The sequence below is a fragment of the Barbatula barbatula genome (genome assembly GCF_947034865.1).
Source record: "Barbatula barbatula genome assembly, chromosome: 13".
NCBI lineage: Eukaryota > Metazoa > Chordata > Actinopteri > Cypriniformes > Nemacheilidae > Barbatula > Barbatula barbatula.
The window spans coordinates 23,890,411-23,909,198 of record NC_136776.1 but is presented as its reverse complement, the minus strand read 5'-3'; the positions used below and the strand labels follow the sequence as shown (position 1 = coordinate 23,909,198).

The window sequence follows — 18,788 nt, the reverse complement described above, 5'->3', positions numbered from 1 at the left end:
ACTGTAGACCTCACGTCACAGACCTCACATATCAGACATCGCCCCAGAGACCTCACACTGTAGACCTCATGCCACAGACCTCAAACCAGAGAATCGCCTCACAGATCTCATACCAGAGACCTCACACTGTAGACCTCACGTCACAGACCTCACATATCAGACATCGCCCCAGAGACCTCACACTGTAGACCTCATGCCACGGACCTCAAACCAGAGAATCGCCCCACAGATCTTATACCAGAGACCTCACACTGTAGACCTCACGTCACAGACCTCACATATCAGACATCGCCCCAGAGACCTCACACTGTAGACCTCATGCCACAGACCTCAAACCAGAGAATCGCCCCACAGATCTCATACCAGAGACCTCACACTGTAGACCTCACGTCACAGACCTCACATATCAGACATCGCCCCAGAGACCTCACACTGTAGACCTCATGCCACGGACCTCAAACCAGAGAATCGCCCCACAGATCTTATACCAGAGACCTCACACTGTAGACCTCACGTCACAGACCTCACATATCAGACATCGCCCCAGAGACCTCACACTGTAGACCTCATGCCACAGACCTCAAACCAGAGAATCGCCCCACAGCTCTCACACCACAGACCTCACACTGTAGACCTCACGTCACAGACCTCACATATCAGGCATCGCCCCAGAGACCTCACACTGTAGACCTCATGCCACAGACCTCAAACCAGAGAATCGCCCCACAGCTCTCACACCACAGACCTCACACTGTAGACCTCACGTCACAGACCTCACATATCAGACATCGCCCCAGAGACCTCACACTGTAGACCTCATGCCACAGACCTCAAACCAGAGAATCGCCCCACAGCTCTCACACCACAGACCTCACACTGTAGACCTCACGTCACAGACCTCACATATCAGACATCGCCCCAGAGACCTCACACTGTAGACCTCATGCCACAGACCTCAAACCAGAGAATCGCCCCACAGATCTTATACCAGAGACCTCACACTGTAGACCTCACGTCACAGACCTCACATATCAGACATCGCCCCAGAGACCTCACACTGTAGACTTCATGCCACAGACCTCAAACCAGAGAATCGCCCCACAGATCTCATACCAGAGACCTCACACTGTAGACCTGACGTCACAGACCTCACATATCAGACATCGCCCCAGAGACCTCACACTGTAGACCTCATGCCACAGACCTCAAACCAGAGAATCGCCCCACAGATCTCATACCAGAGACCTCACACTGTAGACCTCACGTCACAGACCTCACATATCAGACATCGCCCCAGAGACCTCACACTGTAGACCTCATGCCACAGACCTCAAACCAGAGAATCGCCCCACAGCTCTCACACCACAGACCTCACACTGTAGACCTCACGTCACAGACCTCACATATCAGACATCGCCCCAGAGACCTCACACTATAGACCTCATGCCACAGACCTCAAACCAGAGAATCGCCCCACAGATCTTATACCAGAGACCTCACACTGTAGACCTCACGTCACAGACCTCACATATCAGACATCGCCCCAGAGACCTCACACTGTAGACTTCATGCCACAGACCTCAAACCAGAGAATCGCCCCACAGATCTCATACCAGAGACCTCACACTGTAGACCTGACGTCACAGACCTCACATATCAGACATCGCCCCAGAGACCTCACACTGTAGACCTCATGCCACAGACCTCAAACCAGAGAATCGCCCCACAGCTCTCACACCACAGACCTCACGCCTTCACACTCCACACAGACTTCACACTCTATATTTCATGTCAAAGACCTCACACATCATTCATCGCCCCACAGACCTCACACAAGAGACATCATGCCAAAGACCTCACGTCACAGACCTCACATCAGAGACTTCACACCTCAGGTCAATGTATTGTATTGTCAATGTATGTATTAGGAAGCACGTGTGAGTCACGCAGCAGATGTGATGTCTGCACACGTTGAGCTTCTGAAGAGACGTCACGTGACAGACAGTGAGGAGCTGCTGGAGGTCAGGAAACTTCTTCACAGAAGAAAGGGCAGATTACACAGTGACTCTACAGGTCAGTGCTGCCCCCTACAGGTCATTCCAGATCATTACGTCAATCTGAATGCGGCTGTCTCTTCTCAAACAGATGACCGAGAGGCTTTCAGACTATCTCAACAGGTAACCAACTCTATATTTAAACAGATAGCACATTTAAATACTGTCTTTGTTGACTGAAGCCGTGTTGATGCTGTAGAGCACACGCAGAAGAGTGAGCGTCACTTTACTGCCGACTCCAGCTGAGGTGTGAACATCGACATCACATTTCATCACAGAGTTCTTCACATTCGGCATCTCAGTCAGTGCTTGTTGGTCTTTGTAGATGAGGGATCTAGAAACTGTGTTTCTGCAGAGCACAAAAAACAGCGAGGAGTCTGACAGAAGACCTTGTGTGCCAAAACAGAGGTAGAACACCTACTGCTTATCACTGATTTACTTTTGTGTTTTTTATGAACTTCTGTCCCACATGTGAAGACTTCAAGTATGTATAGAAATGATCAATCCACCATTGTAAGTTTACATTCATTTACTCTTTCGAAAGCAATGTATTATTTGTAGATTGTATGTTTATTAACTAACTATAGAGATTTGAGTTTATATTTTTTTTCTTGATGTAAGTGAGATGTGTTTTTCATACTTTATTCACTGCATTAAAGACGTTATTATGTGTCTCAGACAGGAAATGATGCGATCGGATTCTATTAAGAGTACCCTGACCTTTGACCTCCCTGCTCAGGACTCCGGCCTAAAGCAGGATGATGATTATGACGATGATGCTGACAGTGCAGTGTTTCCATGGTAACAGACAGACAATCACACAATCAACACACGTTACGGTGCATTTCATTCTGAAGGTCTTATTGTCATCAGTATGACTCCCGGTTCATGCCGTTACCGTCGTTCAACTCCGGCGGAGCTTAAAGAGAGTTCACATGAGGGGGAGGAGTCAGGGAGAGGGGAGGAGCCATCACTCACATCCAGCTCTGAACCGTATGTCGCCATTCATTCATGTGTTCATCATAACAGATGTCAATAGGTGTGTCCCAAATCGGCACTTATCCACTTTATAGTATAAATAGTGTGAGTGGTGCGTTCACACTGAAAATTCTCAAAAATGAAGTGAAGTTTAAGAACCCGGATGATGCACAGTGGACACTTCACGCACTAAAGGGGTCATATGACATGGCTAAAACAAATAAACAGCTAATGAAAAATTGATTGTTTTAGATGTAATCCAATATATTCAGAAACGCTGTATTTTCCACATGTTTGTATCTCCTCTTTGCTCCGCCTCTCTGAAACGCCCATATATTTTACAAAGCTCATGGCTCTGAAAAGCGAGGTGTGCTGTGATTGGCCAGTTAACCAGTGCGTAGTGATTGGTGGAATACTGCTGCGTGTGGGGGAAATGTTACGCCTCTGACCATATTTGGAACATCAGGTCACAGAGCAATTGTACAGACAGGTACGCCCACCTTACTTGTGTTTACATTTGGGTCAGATCATACCACGAGCTGATGTAGATCTGTGGGGGTGTGGCTACACGAGGCAGGTCTGGGTGAGCATTCGCTTTTCTGCGGAAAGGAGGCGGAGCCATCGACGCTGCTCCAGCAAAACTCTCCCGCAGAGTGACAACGCTTTAATCTGATGATGACTAAAACAAACGAAACTATATTAAATTATCAATGTATACATTTATTTTTATTCACACGCATTGTGCCGTTGGATACAATTGTTATTTGCGCTCGTCTGATTCTGATAAAACCGTAAAGTATTCCATTAGGGACGACGCTACACTTGTAAAATTCATACATGCATAGTTTAAGGGCACAGTATGTCATTTGGGACACAGCTACAGATCAAGAGTGATGAGTAACTGTGCGTTGTTTACAGATGTGTGGCGTCACATCAGCGCCATCTGCTGGTCTGGAGCATCAGAATATTGCCACTCGTCTTCTGTCTCATCGCACTGACGGCTCTGTGGTTCTGACCTCCGCTCTTACAGTTCTGAGAATGAAAGAAAACTGTCTAGCTTTACACAAAACACTGAGTCCAATAAATATAGAGATAGTAATAATGAGATGAAAGAAAGTCAGACAGGTTTGATGAGAGAAGGTTCATTTTTAAGTGGACTGTGTCGTTGAAGACGGTGTGTGTGTTAATGGCGAGAGACTCAAACACAAACTGAAACAAGTGGATTATACAGTCAGATTCAGTTTAAGATGTGTGTCTGTTCTGAACAACAAACACAGTTTAGAATGATAAAAAAGGATCAGGAAGAGCTCTTCGCTTTTCAGAAACTGGATTAGAATCAGCTGACAACAGCAGACACACACACACACGCACACACACTCTCTCACACAAACACACACACACACACACACACACACACACACACACTCTCTCTCAAACACACACACACACACACCCACACCCACACTCTCTCAAACACACACACACACACGCACCCCCCGACACACACATGCACACACACACACACACACACACGCACGCACTCTCACATACACACACACACATTTAATTGACCGACGATACTTAGAATCCTACACTTACATTTACATTGAGTCATTTATCCAAAGCGACCTACACAGAGTTCAGGGAGCAATAAGCGATATGTCATAAATCCAAATTTGCAATTTACAAAATAAATATGTACTATAATAGTTTGGTATGCATTTACTTTTCCCACATTATATATATCCTTTAAACCTCAATGAAAGTATGTTTGAATTGTTTTGGTATGAAGTAAATGTATATTGTATAAATGTTTGTAAGCAGCAGATGTTGAGCTCATGACTTATGTAATGTAATGATTATGGGATGTGATCACAGGTAACACATGATGAGCCGTGTTTAGCCATGTGCTGCCATGTGAGACACACGCATGAATGTAAACATCACACAAACCATAAACTGATGTCTCACATTTATATCAAAATCTTTGTTTTGCGTTTAAAAACATTGAGGTTGTGTTCTGTACAGCTGATGTTCTTTTCATTTACTGTTCATTTATTCTCCAACAATGAAAAGAAAACCTTTCAAAGAAGTATGCGTGAATGTTAATGTGCAGGTTTATTCTGATGAGTTCAACATCTGACGAATATTAGACAGTTAAGCATGTTATTGAGATGATGATGTCACAGGGTTAAGCCCCGCCCCCGCGCAGGCTCCTGAGGCTCGTGTGAGGATGTTCAGCGCAGATCTGCAGTTCTCTCTCATTACATCTGATCCAGGTAAGAACAAACTCCTCTCATCTCCTCTCAGATATGTTTATATATGTGTTTGTAATGTTTGTATTGAGTAAAACAACTCAAAAATCTGTCAACTCTGTGGTTTATAGACCATTGATAACTGATGAAACATTTACATTAAGACTAAAATAACTCTTAACATTAAAGGCAAAGAACTTTATTACAGTATATAAAGTTGCACAGAAGTTGAATTAAATGTGCAAACATGATGTTTTATATCACTCAGAATGTGAATGATGTGATGTGTTTTAACTGCAGTAACCTACATACAGAGATCACAGATCCACCGTCAGATTGAAACTGATCTGAGTCTGTGACCACCTGTAACCTTCATGTTTATATAATAAGAGCACGTAAACCCAAATGCGCAAAATAATCTAATAGATTAAGAAATGTAAACTTCATTTTATTAAAAAGTTCTAGTTACTTCAATATTTTAAGTTATTGAATCACATACCTATTTTTAAGTTTTGTCTACTTAAGAAGGACAAATTAAATATTTGAGACTTATTTCATTGAATATACATAAAAATATGAAAGTTCTGCTTACTTGAACCAAGAACCTCTGAAACTCAAAACCTTTGAGTAATGTGACTTCTCTGGGTTTATAAAACTGTGTGTGTGTTTGTGTCAGAATCTGAGCCGTGATGGGTCGCAAAGAGCTTCAGTGCAGCTGGAAGAAAATGACCGACAACATCAAAGACATCTTTGATTTCAAAGAAGTGCTCGGCTCGTGAGTATGAAAGCATCTCAAATCCTGCTCAGATTTAGATTTCAATACCCCACAGTATCATCAAGAGAGAGTGTTAGTTATTGGCTACCAGAATGTTATTTTGCGGTGATTGTTTTTAGTTGTGCAGGAACGTTTGGGGAATGTTGTGTGTTTGCGGGGATGAGTTGAGATGATTGTGAGTGTAAAGTGAGATGATCTAAACATGCACACGTGTTCATATGAAAGTGGAATGTTGATTTGGTCCTGATGACAACCAATGAGACATTGTGGAGGTGTTTGCTGAGTCAGAATCAGGACAGTGATAAATGAAGGTGCTTTATCTCCAACTGATCGCTGTTATTGGATTACACACACATGAGACCGATTAAAGGATTAAGAGCCATTTTGATCAATGAAGCTGTTCATCTGTTTGCTGTTATTGAGAACAAACTGAAGATTTTATTGAGAGATTATTTGTTATTTGAGTTTTCTTATGATTGTTTGTCAGATCATGTGAGTTTGTGACAGCTGTCAATCATCTGATCAATGAGAACAGGGACAGCGGAGAACATCCAGACACCAGTCCATTAAAGGATTAGTGTGTGTGTGTGTTAGCAGAAGTTAAATGTTACTGAATAAATCTTCAGATGTGTGATCATCTCTGATGTGCAGTATAGATACTGATGATGTCACAATCGACCTCGTAGTGCACACTACAAACATTGAACTCAAACTCGAGTGTTTGACTGCACTGTAATGGAGTTTAAGTGACTGATTTCAAAGGCTTTCACAGGCTCAAGGTGTTGTGATAGAGCCGGGATCAAAGGAATTGTGGGTAATTAGACGTGAGTGCTTACTTATATAACGCGCACATGCGCACACACACACGCATGCAAACACACGTGCACGCAGCACACACACACACACGCATGCAAACACACGTGCACGCAGCACACACACACACGCATGCAAACACACATGCACACAGCACACATACGCAAGCAAACACGCATGCACACACACACACACACACACACACACACACACGCATGCAAACACACATGCACACAGCACACATACGCAAGCAAACACGCATGCACACACACACACACACACACACACACGCATGCAAACACACATGCACACAGCACACATACGCAAGCAAACACGCATGCACACACACGCATGAACACACACACATCACATGCATGCAAACACACACGCAAGCAACACACATGCACACAGCACACATACGCAAGCAAACACGCACGCACACACACACGCATGCAAACACACATGCACACAGCACACATACGCAAGCAAACACGCACGCACACACACACGCATGCAAACACACATGCATACAGCACACATACGCAAGCAAACACGCATGCACACACACACACATCACATGCATGCAAACACCCACGCATGCAAACACACATGCACACAGCACACAAAAGCAAGCAAACCCGCACGCACGCACGCACACACACACACACACACACACTCACACACACACACACACACACACCCACACACACACACACACATGCAAACACACATGCACACAGCACACATAAGCAAGCAAACACGCATGCACACGCACACACACACATACACACACTATATGTTGCACTGATCATCTGTAGATATTGTCAGCGAGGATCAGTTGTGTGTTATGTTTGTGTTGTTGTTCATGAATGTTGCTTGTTCATTGCAGGGGTTCGTTTTCTGAAGTGTTTCTGGTGAGAGAGAGACAGACAGGCAACTTTTACGCCCTGAAGTGTGTGAAGAAAAAACAGCTGCACAACTCCAACCTGGAGAACGAGATCAAAGTTCTGAGGAGGTGAGACGCACCACAGACGTAAACACTACAGACCATCAACACCCAAAACCAAAACAAACACCTGTAGATTTGATTTCATCTCTCTCTCTCAGGATAAAGCACAGTAATGTGGTGGGACTGGTGGATTTCTATGAAAGCCGGACTCACTATTACCTGGTCATGGAGCTGTGAGTGTCTGAGGATGTCTCAACACAACACTGGTCCTGAAGCACTTCCTGTTTCAGTTTTATCACTACACATTAGAACAGAAAACATAGAACGCAAACAAATGTACAACCAACATCTTCAATATATATTCACAGAAGATGCAGATCTTGTGTAGTGTGTATTGAATTGTGTGCGTGTGTGTGTGTTTGTGAAGGGTCTCAGGTGGTGAGCTGTTTGATCGTATACTGGATCGAGGTGTTTACACTGAAAAAGACGCCAGCCTTGTGATCAAACAGGTCCTGGAGGCCGTGTCATACCTGCATCAGAACAACATCGTCCACAGAGACCTGAAGGTCAGAATACACACAATCACACACAGACACACACAGGTTCTATTACTGAGATGTGTGTGTGTTTGTGTGCAGCCGGAGAATCTGCTGTACTACAGTCCGGAGGAAAACGCGAAGATCATGGTCAGTGACTTTGGTCTGTCTAAGATGTCTGATCATGACGTGATGTCCACCGCATGTGGAACGCCGGGATATGTCGGTACGACCACACAATCACACGCCACACATCACGTGTGTTCAGTCCTGATGTTTGACGTGATGTGTGTTTTCAGCTCCGGAGGTTCTGGCTCAGAAGCCGTACAGTAAAGCTGTGGACTGCTGGTCTATAGGAGTCATCACATACGTGTTGTAAGTGTCGCACAGTTTCTCCTGTGAGCCGACAGACGCTCGCATGTTCACTTACACACGCACTTTATTTAGGTTGTGTGGATATCCTCCGTTCTACGAGGAGAATGAAACCAAGCTGTTCTCTAAAATCATGAAGGCGGAGTATGCGTTTCACTCGCCGTACTGGGACGACATCTCCGAGTCAGGTGAGCCGGGTCAGGACGTCACTAGTGATGTCTCATGAGAGCATATGTTTGATTCCAGAATAAATTCTGTGTTTGTTTCTGTAGCGAAGGACTTCATACGTCACATGCTGGAGAAAAGACCCAGTAATCGTTTCACCACTGATGAAGCGCTCAATCATCCGTGGTGAGGAACAACTCATAGAGTCATTCTTTACATGATGTGATGAATAAATGGATTCAAGTGTTGAATGAACCGCTGGTCCTGTGTTTAGGATTATAGGAAACACGGCTCAGAATAACAACATCTATCAGTCCGTCTGTGAGCAGATCCAGAAGAACTTCACCAGATCCAAATGGAAGGTGAGAGAGATCTGTCTGTAGTTCCCTCTCTTTGTAACGTTCAACTTGTCATGAACGTTTTGTAATCACTGAAATCTTTAAAAACAATCTTGACTTACAGAAGTTCTCTGAACGTTTTGTGGTAAAGAACAACTTACATTGTTATGGACAGTTTAAACACATACAGAAATCATATTTCATGACTTACTTGTAATGTCAGCACAACGTTAATGTTCTTACAACTGATTTTGTGTGTTCCAGCGAGTCATTAATGCGACAGTGGCAGTTCATCACATGCAGCGGCTCAAGGCGGCTCACGCGGACCCTGCTGTCCCCACACAGATGCCGCTGATCGAGGTGCTGGACGTCTCGTCTCTGGACACACCCTCTGATGAGCTGGACACCAATGGGAACCCTTCGTGCAGTCACATGAGCCTGTCGCCTCAGTGTGATGTCAGCAGGGGGCGTGGCCCGTTGAAGGCGTGTAACAGCGAGCCGATGCATGCGCTGGTCATCACTGAGACGGGACAACACACGTATCGCTCCGAATCTGACCTGCCCCGCACTGCTAACAGGTACAATGACTCACTTCCTGTCTACATAGACAGCTACCTTCTCAGTTTACTAAACATGAAGCCTGAACAACTCATCTGTGTCTGTGTGTCTCAGTGCTATGGATGGGCGGAGCCAGTCCCTTCAGACCGGAGTCTGCTCTATGATGTAATCCTTGATTGACAGCTGTCAGTCAAATGAAGTGAGTAGATGCTCAGAGTGCAATTTTGAAGGAATGAATGTGTTAAATGATCTCATTCTTCTCTCTCTCTTCAGGTCAGACTTCTGCTGATGGATGCTTATGCGTGTGTGTGTGTGATTTGTTTCTTTGGGTGTCATTTCACAACTTAAATTCAGAGTTACACAAGTGCCAACCACACACACTCCCTCACACGCAAACATACACCATTTCTATTAAATGTTTACTTTGAAGTGTGATGAGGAATTCATGGTGAGACTGTATGGAGACCATCTGCTCATTTATTACATCATTGTCATCTGATGTTTGTTTATTTGTGTACAGTAGTCATATTAATGCCATGAGCTGATGGTGGTGCATCATGGGTATAGGTCGGACGATTTGTCACAGTTCTACTGTAAATTGCTGCAGCAAAGTATTTCAATCAGACACGTAAACAATGTGACAGAAAAACAGATTAATTTGACCTCACTCACTGTTCTAGTCTCATGACGTTTATATGTCACATGTGATGATTGTAACACATATAAGCAGCTGGTTTATGGGCTTGAGGAGTGTCTTTGGATTAAATACATACGCTGATGTTTATCTGTGTGAATTAAAATGTCAAATAATAAAAATGATTTACTGTCTACTGGAGGTTTGATTTGCTCTTCTAAATGCTTCTATAGATTCATTTCCAGACACAATGTGCAGACACCAGCAGAGCAATCCCACAATGCACCAAACCCTTCACAATTTTACATCTCTAGAATAGTTTATTAGACATTATTGTGTAAACAGTATAGAGCCGATAATATGTTTATCAAAGGTTCGACAAATAACAAAACATCAGTGTGTGTGTGATGACATCAGCCCTGACACAAGCTAAGTTGTCTGACTTTCTGCCGAATGTCATCTCTGAGTTCCTTCACTTTGTCTTCCAGGCCGCTCAGTGTCATGGCTTTCTCCTCGAGCTTTTCTGTGGCCTGCCGTATCGCCGCTTCTTTATCTGACAAACACAAACACACAATTACTCCCTCACACGGACACACCTCCATAGCAAACACGTCTATTTGATTTACATCTGCAATACATAGTTTGCTGATCTGCAATGCGTCTGATGTCATATAGTCGTCTAGAAGATGTCTGTAAGATGTTTATGATATAGAATGGATGTACAACAGCTCTTTCTAAGATGTTTAGCAGATGTTTTAACACAGCAGATGTTTTACAGACCTCCAGATCTTTAGCAGACGTATTACAGACGTGCGTGTGCATGACATGATTTTGAGTGTGTGCGTTACCTCTCAGAGATGTGGTGATGTTTGCAGTTTCTGAGGTGAGTGAAGACGCCTCCTCCCCAAGTTTCGTCAGACGATCTCCAACTTCACCTATATCAGTATTCTCCGCCGCTGCCTGTTTGAGCTTCTCGATCTCATCTTTCAACGCTTCCAGGTCCTACACACACACACACGTTACAATGATAAGGTTGAATTGTGTGACTGTAGGTTGTTTGATGTTTAACGGTACCTTTGCAGCCTGATCGGCCTCGTCCTGAGCGGCGTTGGCCTGATCCTCGGCGTCATTGGCAAGTCCTGTTCCTGTATGAACATCTTTCTTCAAAGCGTCCAGCAGGGGGCGCATCTCATCCACCAGCTCGGTAATACCCACAATCCCCTTCTCCGCAGGAGCTAACGTATCCTCAATCTGAGAAAGAGACGAGATGGTAAGAGGTGCTGAATATTCTGAAGTGTGTTTGTTTGTTTGTGTCTTTTTGTCCTGCTGTGTTCTGATTGGCTGAAATATGTTTGTTTGTTTGTTTTACACAGTGTTTTGTGTTTCAGCAGTTTTTACAACCAGAGGCTGTGCAATGTTATGTCATCGTAGAAAACTCATTGATTTTCGCTATGAATTACCCGGCTATCACGTTGACCCTTCCAAGATGGCGGACGCAATAATGTGTCTGAAGTGGTTGAATGTGGCTTCTATGTACACACATCTATGGTATTAAATGGTCAAACTGACCTTTCCGACATCCTCTTTAACGTTCTTGGCGATGTCCAGACTCTGTCGGATTTTGTCCTCCAGGTCATTAAAAATGTCGTCGTTTTCGTCCATGGACTTGAGCACGCCCTCAGTGTCCTGCTGTATGCCAAAGGCGGCGTCTCTGGAAGGTGATGTCGAAGAACATTAATATCATATCAAAGCATGTACTGTAAGTAGAGTCGTTGTGTGTGGAGTCACGTGTGATGTGGATGTGTACCGTGCGTTCTGAGCCTCCTCCAGAAGTTTCCGGGCTTTGTCCAGCTCAGGTTTGGTGGACTCCAGGATTCTGCTGCTGTCGGGAAGAGAAGACGCCAGGTCCTGCATCTCCTTTAGTTTCTGGTTCAGAGTCTCCACACTGAGAGGAAACTTGGCTTCTAACACGCTCTCACATACACGCTCAATCTCATCCGGATCAGAGTGAGGAGCTGAGAGAGAGAGAGAGAGAGAGAGAGAGAGAGAGAGACCTTTACCTTAGCTGCATAAAAATGTAATGTGCATGTGTGTGTGTGTGTGTGTGTTACTCACCCGACAGGAAGTCTCTGAGTGTATTGATGAAGTCTTTAGAGTCCTTCAGATCTCCGTCTACATCAGCACGCACCTTTTTAATCTGATTGGCCAGTTGGTCTGTGGACAGTCTTACCTTATTGGCTGAATCTTCAGCTTCCTGTATCTGTTGTGCAGATGAACAGTTGTGTTAACACACCGATCAGTGTGGCTTCACAAATACGTAACATGTCATGTGTATTTTAGTGTTTGTGTGCTTATAAAGTTATTGTGTGTGTGTGTGTGTGCATGAAGGTTTGTGTACCTGTGTTAGGGCTTTTGTGATCTTGTCGTTGAGATCCTGCAGTTTGTCTTTCACTTTGTCTGCGTTCTGTAAAGCTTTATTGGCATTGGGCAGCGCTCCGACGCAGTTCCCCTCCGCTTCACACGGGGGCGCTCCAGCAGGAGGACACACATCACCGTTACACTTCTGAGGAGTACACGGCTCCACACGAGTGCTGCCACACACCTTACAACACACACACTCATCACACACTGCTTCTCTCACACATGATCACATGTTGACACTGAATCTGAATGTCATGATCTCACCTTCTGCGCAGCGGGTCTCAGATCCGGACGGGTTGCCAGATCCTCCTTCAGTTTCAGCAGATCCCTGGTGTTGAGCGGCTGAAGTCTGTTTAGATCCTTCAAGGCGTTTTCTCTGATCTCACTGGCTTTCTTCAGGGGTATCTCAGCTGCTTCGGCTTTTTTAATGGCATCCGTTGACGTATCGTATGATTTCTGAATGGAGTAGAGGGTGCCTGAAAAAACAGTAAATATATAAAAGAACGGCCACTTTTTCTCTCCTCAGCCGCATTAAGCAGTCACCACTGATATAAAAATAAATAATAACACACTGACTGGCGTTGTAGGATCCTGCTGTGTTTTTAAAAGCATCTCTCTTTGTAAAATACTCCAGTCGTATAGATGCCAGTAAGTCCTGCAGTTCATCTAAACGACGCTCCAGATCCGGATCTGACGGCCGGGGTGACATATCTTCCTTCAGACCCTTCACCTGAGACCTGGAAGAAACCGTTGCTTGTAAATCCACACGTTTCATCAAAGGTTTTGGTCGGATTGTGTTGTTTTGTTATACCTGAGCGTTTGGAGTTTCTCCAGGGCTTCAGTCAGCATGTTGCCGGACGGTGGCGGTACGGTCATGGAGTCCTGGATCTGTCTGAGTGTGTTCTGTATGGTTATGATCTTCTGACTGAGTTCTCCTGATGGAGTTCCGCCGCCAGGAGGGATCTGATAGTTGGAGAGTCGCTCCAGAAACAGCGTGAGGTTCTGCAGGTGTGTGTTCAGGGTGAAGAAGCAGTCGGGGCACGCCGGGCATTGTGGGAAACTGGCGCAGTGACCGCGTCTGCAGGTGTCACAACGGGCGCCGGTTATGCCCGGCTTACAGCGACATGCGCCGGTGCGTTTATCACAGCCGCCCGGCTCTGAGCCCTCGAGGACGCAATCACACGCTGTTCATCAGAGAGAGAACACAGATGTGTTGAGATATTAACGTGTCTAATAGAATCGTTCTGTTTTTGTTTGCCAGGAAACACTTACGACGGCAGCCAATAAGAGAATCCCCGTATGTGTTGTCAGGGCAACCGCTGCAGGTCCGGCCCCCGAAACCATAACGGCACTGACACTGACCAGTGAGCTGAACAAAAAACAGCAGACAGACACGAGTGAGGACATTTGTGTGTGTCTGAGTGTGTGTTTGTACATGAGTGTGTGTGTGTGTACCTGGCTGCAGGTGGAGCTGCGGGAGTTGGTGGGGTCACAGTCACACGGTTGGCAGCCGTTGGGTGATTTTGGGTTCCAGTACCCAGCAGCGCAGCGGTCACACATCAGGCCCTCCACATGAGGCCGACACACACACTGACCCGTCAGCTGATCACACACACTGCTGACTGCACCCTCAGAACTACACAAGCACCCTGACAACACACACAAACACACAGTCAGACCATCAGATATAGCTACATTTATATTTCAGTGAGGGACATAGACAGCAATGAGGTCAGAGGTGAGATTTTAGGAGTCACAAGTAATATGTCAGGGGTCAGGAGTAAGATTTTAGGGGTGAGGAGTGAGATTTTAGGGGTCACGAGTGAGATGTTAGGGGTCAGGTTGAAATGTTAGAGGTCAGGGTGAGATGTTAGGGGTCAGGTTGAGATGTTAGAGGTCAGGGTGAAATGTTAGGGGTCAGGTTGAGATGTTAGAGGTCAGGGTGAAATGTTAGGGGTCAGGTTGAGATGTTAGAGGTCAGGGTGAGTTGTTAGGGGTCAGGTTGAGATGTTAGAGGTCAGGGTGAGATGTTAGGGGTCAGGTTGAGATGTTAGAGGTCAGGGTGAAATGTTAGGGGTCAGGTTGAGATGTTAGAGGTCAGGGTGAGTTGTTAGGGGTCAGGTTGAGATGTTAGAGGTCAGGGTGAGATGTTAGAGGTCAGGGTGAGATGTTAGGGGTCAGGTTGAGATGTTAGAGGTCAGGGTGAGATGTTAGGGGTCAGGGTGAGATGTTAGGGGTCAGGTTGAGATGTTAGAGGTCAGGGTGAGATGTTAGGGGTTAGGTTGAGATGTTAGAGGTCAGGGTGAGATGTTAGGGGTCAGGGTGATATTTTATGGGTCAGTGTGCGATTTAGGGAAATCAGGGGTGTTATTTTAGGGGTCAGGCTTTCAAGTTCAGGGTGAGATTTCAGGAGGCAGGGTTTGATTTTAGGGTTCTGTTGTAAGGGGGTGAGATACCAGTGGTCAGAAGTGAGATTTTATGGGTCAGAGGTGAGATATCGGAGGTCAGAGAGGTCAAGTATAAGAGATCAGATGAGACTCACTGGAGCAGCCGTCTGGGTTGTTGGGGTTGAGGTAGTAGTATCCAGCTTTACATCGGTCACAGTTCTCACCCTCCACATGAGCTTTACACACACAACGCCCTGTCGCAGCATCACACTGACCCGAGTTCAGAGAGCCGGCCGAGTTACACTGACAACCTGAAGAGAGAAAGAGAGAGAGAGAGAGAGTCCTTCATCATTCTGGTCATGTGAGTTTATGTATTGTTTGTGTGTGTGTAGTGTGTGTGACTCACGCAGGCATGCGTCCTGGCTCTGCATGTTACTCAGTGGGTTTGGGTAGTAATTTGGCACGCAGCGTTCACAGTTTGGTCCTGTTGTGTGATGCATGCAGCCTTCACACACACCTCCACTCCTGCGACCCGTCGCCTCGTATCTCACCGGGTCAAAGTGACAGCGCCCTGCGTGATTATTACATTCACAACCTGCAGGGGGCGGCACAGAACACATGAACACAAACGAACAAAAGACGGTTCAGACATGAAAGATGATCTTCAGTGTGTAAGCGCGTACGTTTGCACGTATGTGTGTTCTCGCTCTCCGCCGGTCTCCACGACAGGTCATTATAGAGGTCATCACATCGCTCACAGTTCACACCTGCTGTGTTGTGCTGACAGTCACACAATCCTCCAACCTACACACACACAAATACACACAGTGGCATATTGCGCTGTTGAGTTTATGAAGTGCGTGTTGTGTTTTATTATGTGTGTGTTGTGAGTACCTGTGTGTTGGACAGATAGTTGTCGATGTTGTCAGGGAGACAGCGGTTGGCGTGTCCGTGACAAAAGCATGACCCGATGACCCTCATCTCTCTCAAGGCATAAAACTGACTCAGACTGCGACCCGGCATACTGGGCACTGGACCCAACTGAGTCAGATTCACCCGCAGACCAGTAAAACCAGACAACACTGAGAAACAAAACAATCAAAGGAATCAACGAATCATTAACTGAATCAGATTCACCTACGGATCAGTTAAACCAAACATCACTTAAGAACAAAACGAATCAAACGAATCAATGAATCATTCACTGAGTCAAGAAATCAGAGAATCATGAATCAACATCTCACCTTCAATCTTATGGTCCTTCGGCAGATTAATGTTTTCATACTGACGTACGGGATAATAATGAACCTGAGAGGATAAACAATCATTTATCACTCATTCTTTTGTCAGTTTAGTGAAGTATAAACTGAAGTTGATTCTGAAACCTTCTGATCTCTGTAGGGGTCGTCGGCGGTGGGCGGCAGGGCGTAACAGTACGTGTCATCGAGGCTTCGAGGAAGTGAAGTGTCCACCTGAGGAAAAGCAGACGGACAGTCTGTGGCCATGTACAGGACGGGTTGCCAGGTGCGACCGAAATCCCTCGTTCTCTCGATGATCAGAGCGTCCGGTCTCGGGCCCTGCAGGACATGAGGTGTTAGACATCATCATCATCATCATCATCATCATCTCTGTTCTTTACCTTAAAAGAGAGAAAGAGAGTTTCCAGCTGATACATTCCATTCAGATCCAGCTGAAGAGTCACAGGATTCTCATCTGTAATCACACAAACACACACAGTCACATCACAGCTTCAGATGATGGGCAGAAGATGATGAGGGAGGGTCTCTCACCTTTCTTTGACTGCCACCATCGGGTGGGTCCGGCGCCGGAGATCACGTTCTGGACGGTGTGAGCGTTATACGCCCCAGGGTAACGTGAGTCACATGGACAACACGTCATCTTCCACTGAGAGAGAGATGATGTAGACATGTTGAGTTTCTTCAGTGTGTGTGTTTGTGTGTTATTGTCTATTGTGTTGATTGAGTTTTGTGTGTATTTTGCATGTGTGTGTTGATTGTGTAATGTAAAAGTGTGTGTGTGCACACTTGTGTGTGTGTTTATTATGTGTCTTGTGTTTGTATTATTGGTTGTGTTTGTGTGTGTCTGTGTGTATATATATTTATATATATAATGTGTGTGTGTGTGTGCGTGGGTATGTTGATTGTGTGTGTGTGTGTGCTGATTATGTTTTGTGTGTATTGTATATTGTGTTGATTAGCTTTTTTTGTGTATGTGTGTGTTGAAAGTGTCTTGTAAGTGTTGTGTAAAAGTGTGTGTGCGTTTGTGAGTGTTTAGTGTTTAAGTTGTATTATGTGTGTTCTGTGTGGGTATTATTGGTTGTGTGTGTGTGTGTTGACTGTGTTGTGTGTTTGTATGTGTGTGTGTGCGCGTGTAGTGGCAGCTGTGGTGAAGTTATTCCATCATTGTGCCAACTCTCATACAGTACATCAGTCTTTAGTGTGTGTGTGTGTGTGTGTGTGTGTGTGTCAGATATCAGGATGATGTTGTGTGTGTGTGTGTGTGTGTGTGTGTGTGTGTATGATGTGTCAGATATCAGGATGATGTTGTGTGTGTGTGTGTGTGTGTGTGTGTGATGTGTCAGATATCAGGATGATGTTGTGTGTGTGTGTGTGTGTGTGTGTGTGTGTGATGTGTCAGATATCAGGATGATGTTGTGTGTGTGTGTGTGTGTGTGTGTGTGTGTGTGTATGATGTGTCAGATATCAGGATGATGTTGTGTGTGTGTGTGTGTGTGTGTGTGTGTGTGTGTGTGTGTGTGTGATGTGTCAGATATCAGGATGATGTTGTGTGTGTCTGGTTCTGACCGGTGGATTCAGGTTTGTGAAGTATTTCAGTCATTTGGCAGCGCTTCATGATGAACGAGTGTCAGGTGAAGCACGAGTTGCTGGTTCACAGCTCATGAGATTGTAGTGTAGTGTGTGTGTGTAGAATGATGATGTGTGTGTCTCACCTGAGCGTGAGGAGTACAGACCACCTCAGAACCCATCAGACCGCAGGTAGAAGACGCCCTGAGGTTCTGTTCTCTACCCAGCAGAAGATCACCCGACGGCGGGTAACACGCCCCGCGCCAGCAGTCATGTTGAGCGGCACACACAGCACACGCAACAGCTACACAACACAAACAATCTTCATCAGAACACACTTTTAAACAGAAAACTTGAAATGAAACGAAGCTGCCATGTACGACACACACGATAATATAAAACATCACAAAATAAGACTTCAAATATTTGATATTATTTTCTGTGTAAAACAACAAACCTGCGGTGAGAAATACAATCCAAGTCTTCATCCAGACAATATCCTGAGCTTAGAGAATAAAGCAGAATTTACTCGCAACACGACTGAAAGACACACAGACTTAGATTTGAACAGAATATTACATCTGAATGAGTGTTAAAGTAAAAACTCACCGGTGTGAAGTGTGAATGTTCTAGTTCAGTGAAATGTTAAAACACAAAGACGTCTGCTGAGTGTGTTTGGCTTTTATTTAACATGTGTGTGTGTGTGAGACGCCCTTCCTCACAGCGTC

The 18,788-nt window shown here is 45.2% G+C and overlaps 2 protein-coding genes across 2 annotated transcripts; one reads left to right on the top strand and one right to left on the bottom strand.

The window, feature by feature from the left end:
- The first annotated feature begins 4,365 nt into the window (after window positions 1-4,365).
- camk1ga (calcium/calmodulin-dependent protein kinase IGa) lies at window positions 4,366-10,621 on the top strand. Its single transcript, XM_079472226.1, has 13 exons — window positions 4,366-5,311; window positions 5,964-6,062; window positions 7,765-7,890; window positions 7,983-8,057; window positions 8,252-8,390; window positions 8,463-8,586; window positions 8,660-8,735; window positions 8,808-8,920; window positions 9,005-9,083; window positions 9,172-9,259; window positions 9,500-9,813; window positions 9,908-9,992; window positions 10,067-10,621. The coding sequence occupies exons 2-12, from the start codon at window positions 5,977-5,979 to the stop codon at window positions 9,960-9,962; spliced, it is 1,275 nt and encodes a 424-aa protein (XP_079328352.1). The 5' UTR covers window positions 4,366-5,311; window positions 5,964-5,976; the 3' UTR covers window positions 9,963-9,992; window positions 10,067-10,621.
- Window positions 10,276-18,759, bottom strand: lamb3 (laminin subunit beta 3). Its single transcript, XM_079472224.1, has 23 exons — window positions 18,670-18,759; window positions 18,518-18,565; window positions 18,207-18,364; window positions 17,026-17,140; window positions 16,875-16,948; window positions 16,621-16,812; window positions 16,480-16,543; window positions 16,130-16,317; window positions 15,919-16,039; window positions 15,642-15,830; window positions 15,391-15,546; window positions 14,304-14,497; window positions 14,121-14,217; window positions 13,660-14,032; window positions 13,425-13,585; window positions 13,113-13,324; window positions 12,826-13,029; window positions 12,543-12,687; window positions 12,235-12,442; window positions 11,997-12,138; window positions 11,502-11,678; window positions 11,276-11,429; window positions 10,276-10,980 (listed from the first exon to the last, which is right to left on the bottom strand). Exons 2-23 carry the CDS (start codon window positions 18,546-18,548, stop codon window positions 10,841-10,843), a joined length of 3,495 nt encoding a protein of 1,164 aa, XP_079328350.1. The 5' UTR covers window positions 18,549-18,565; window positions 18,670-18,759; the 3' UTR covers window positions 10,276-10,840.
- Between the last annotated feature and the right edge of the window lie 29 nt (window positions 18,760-18,788).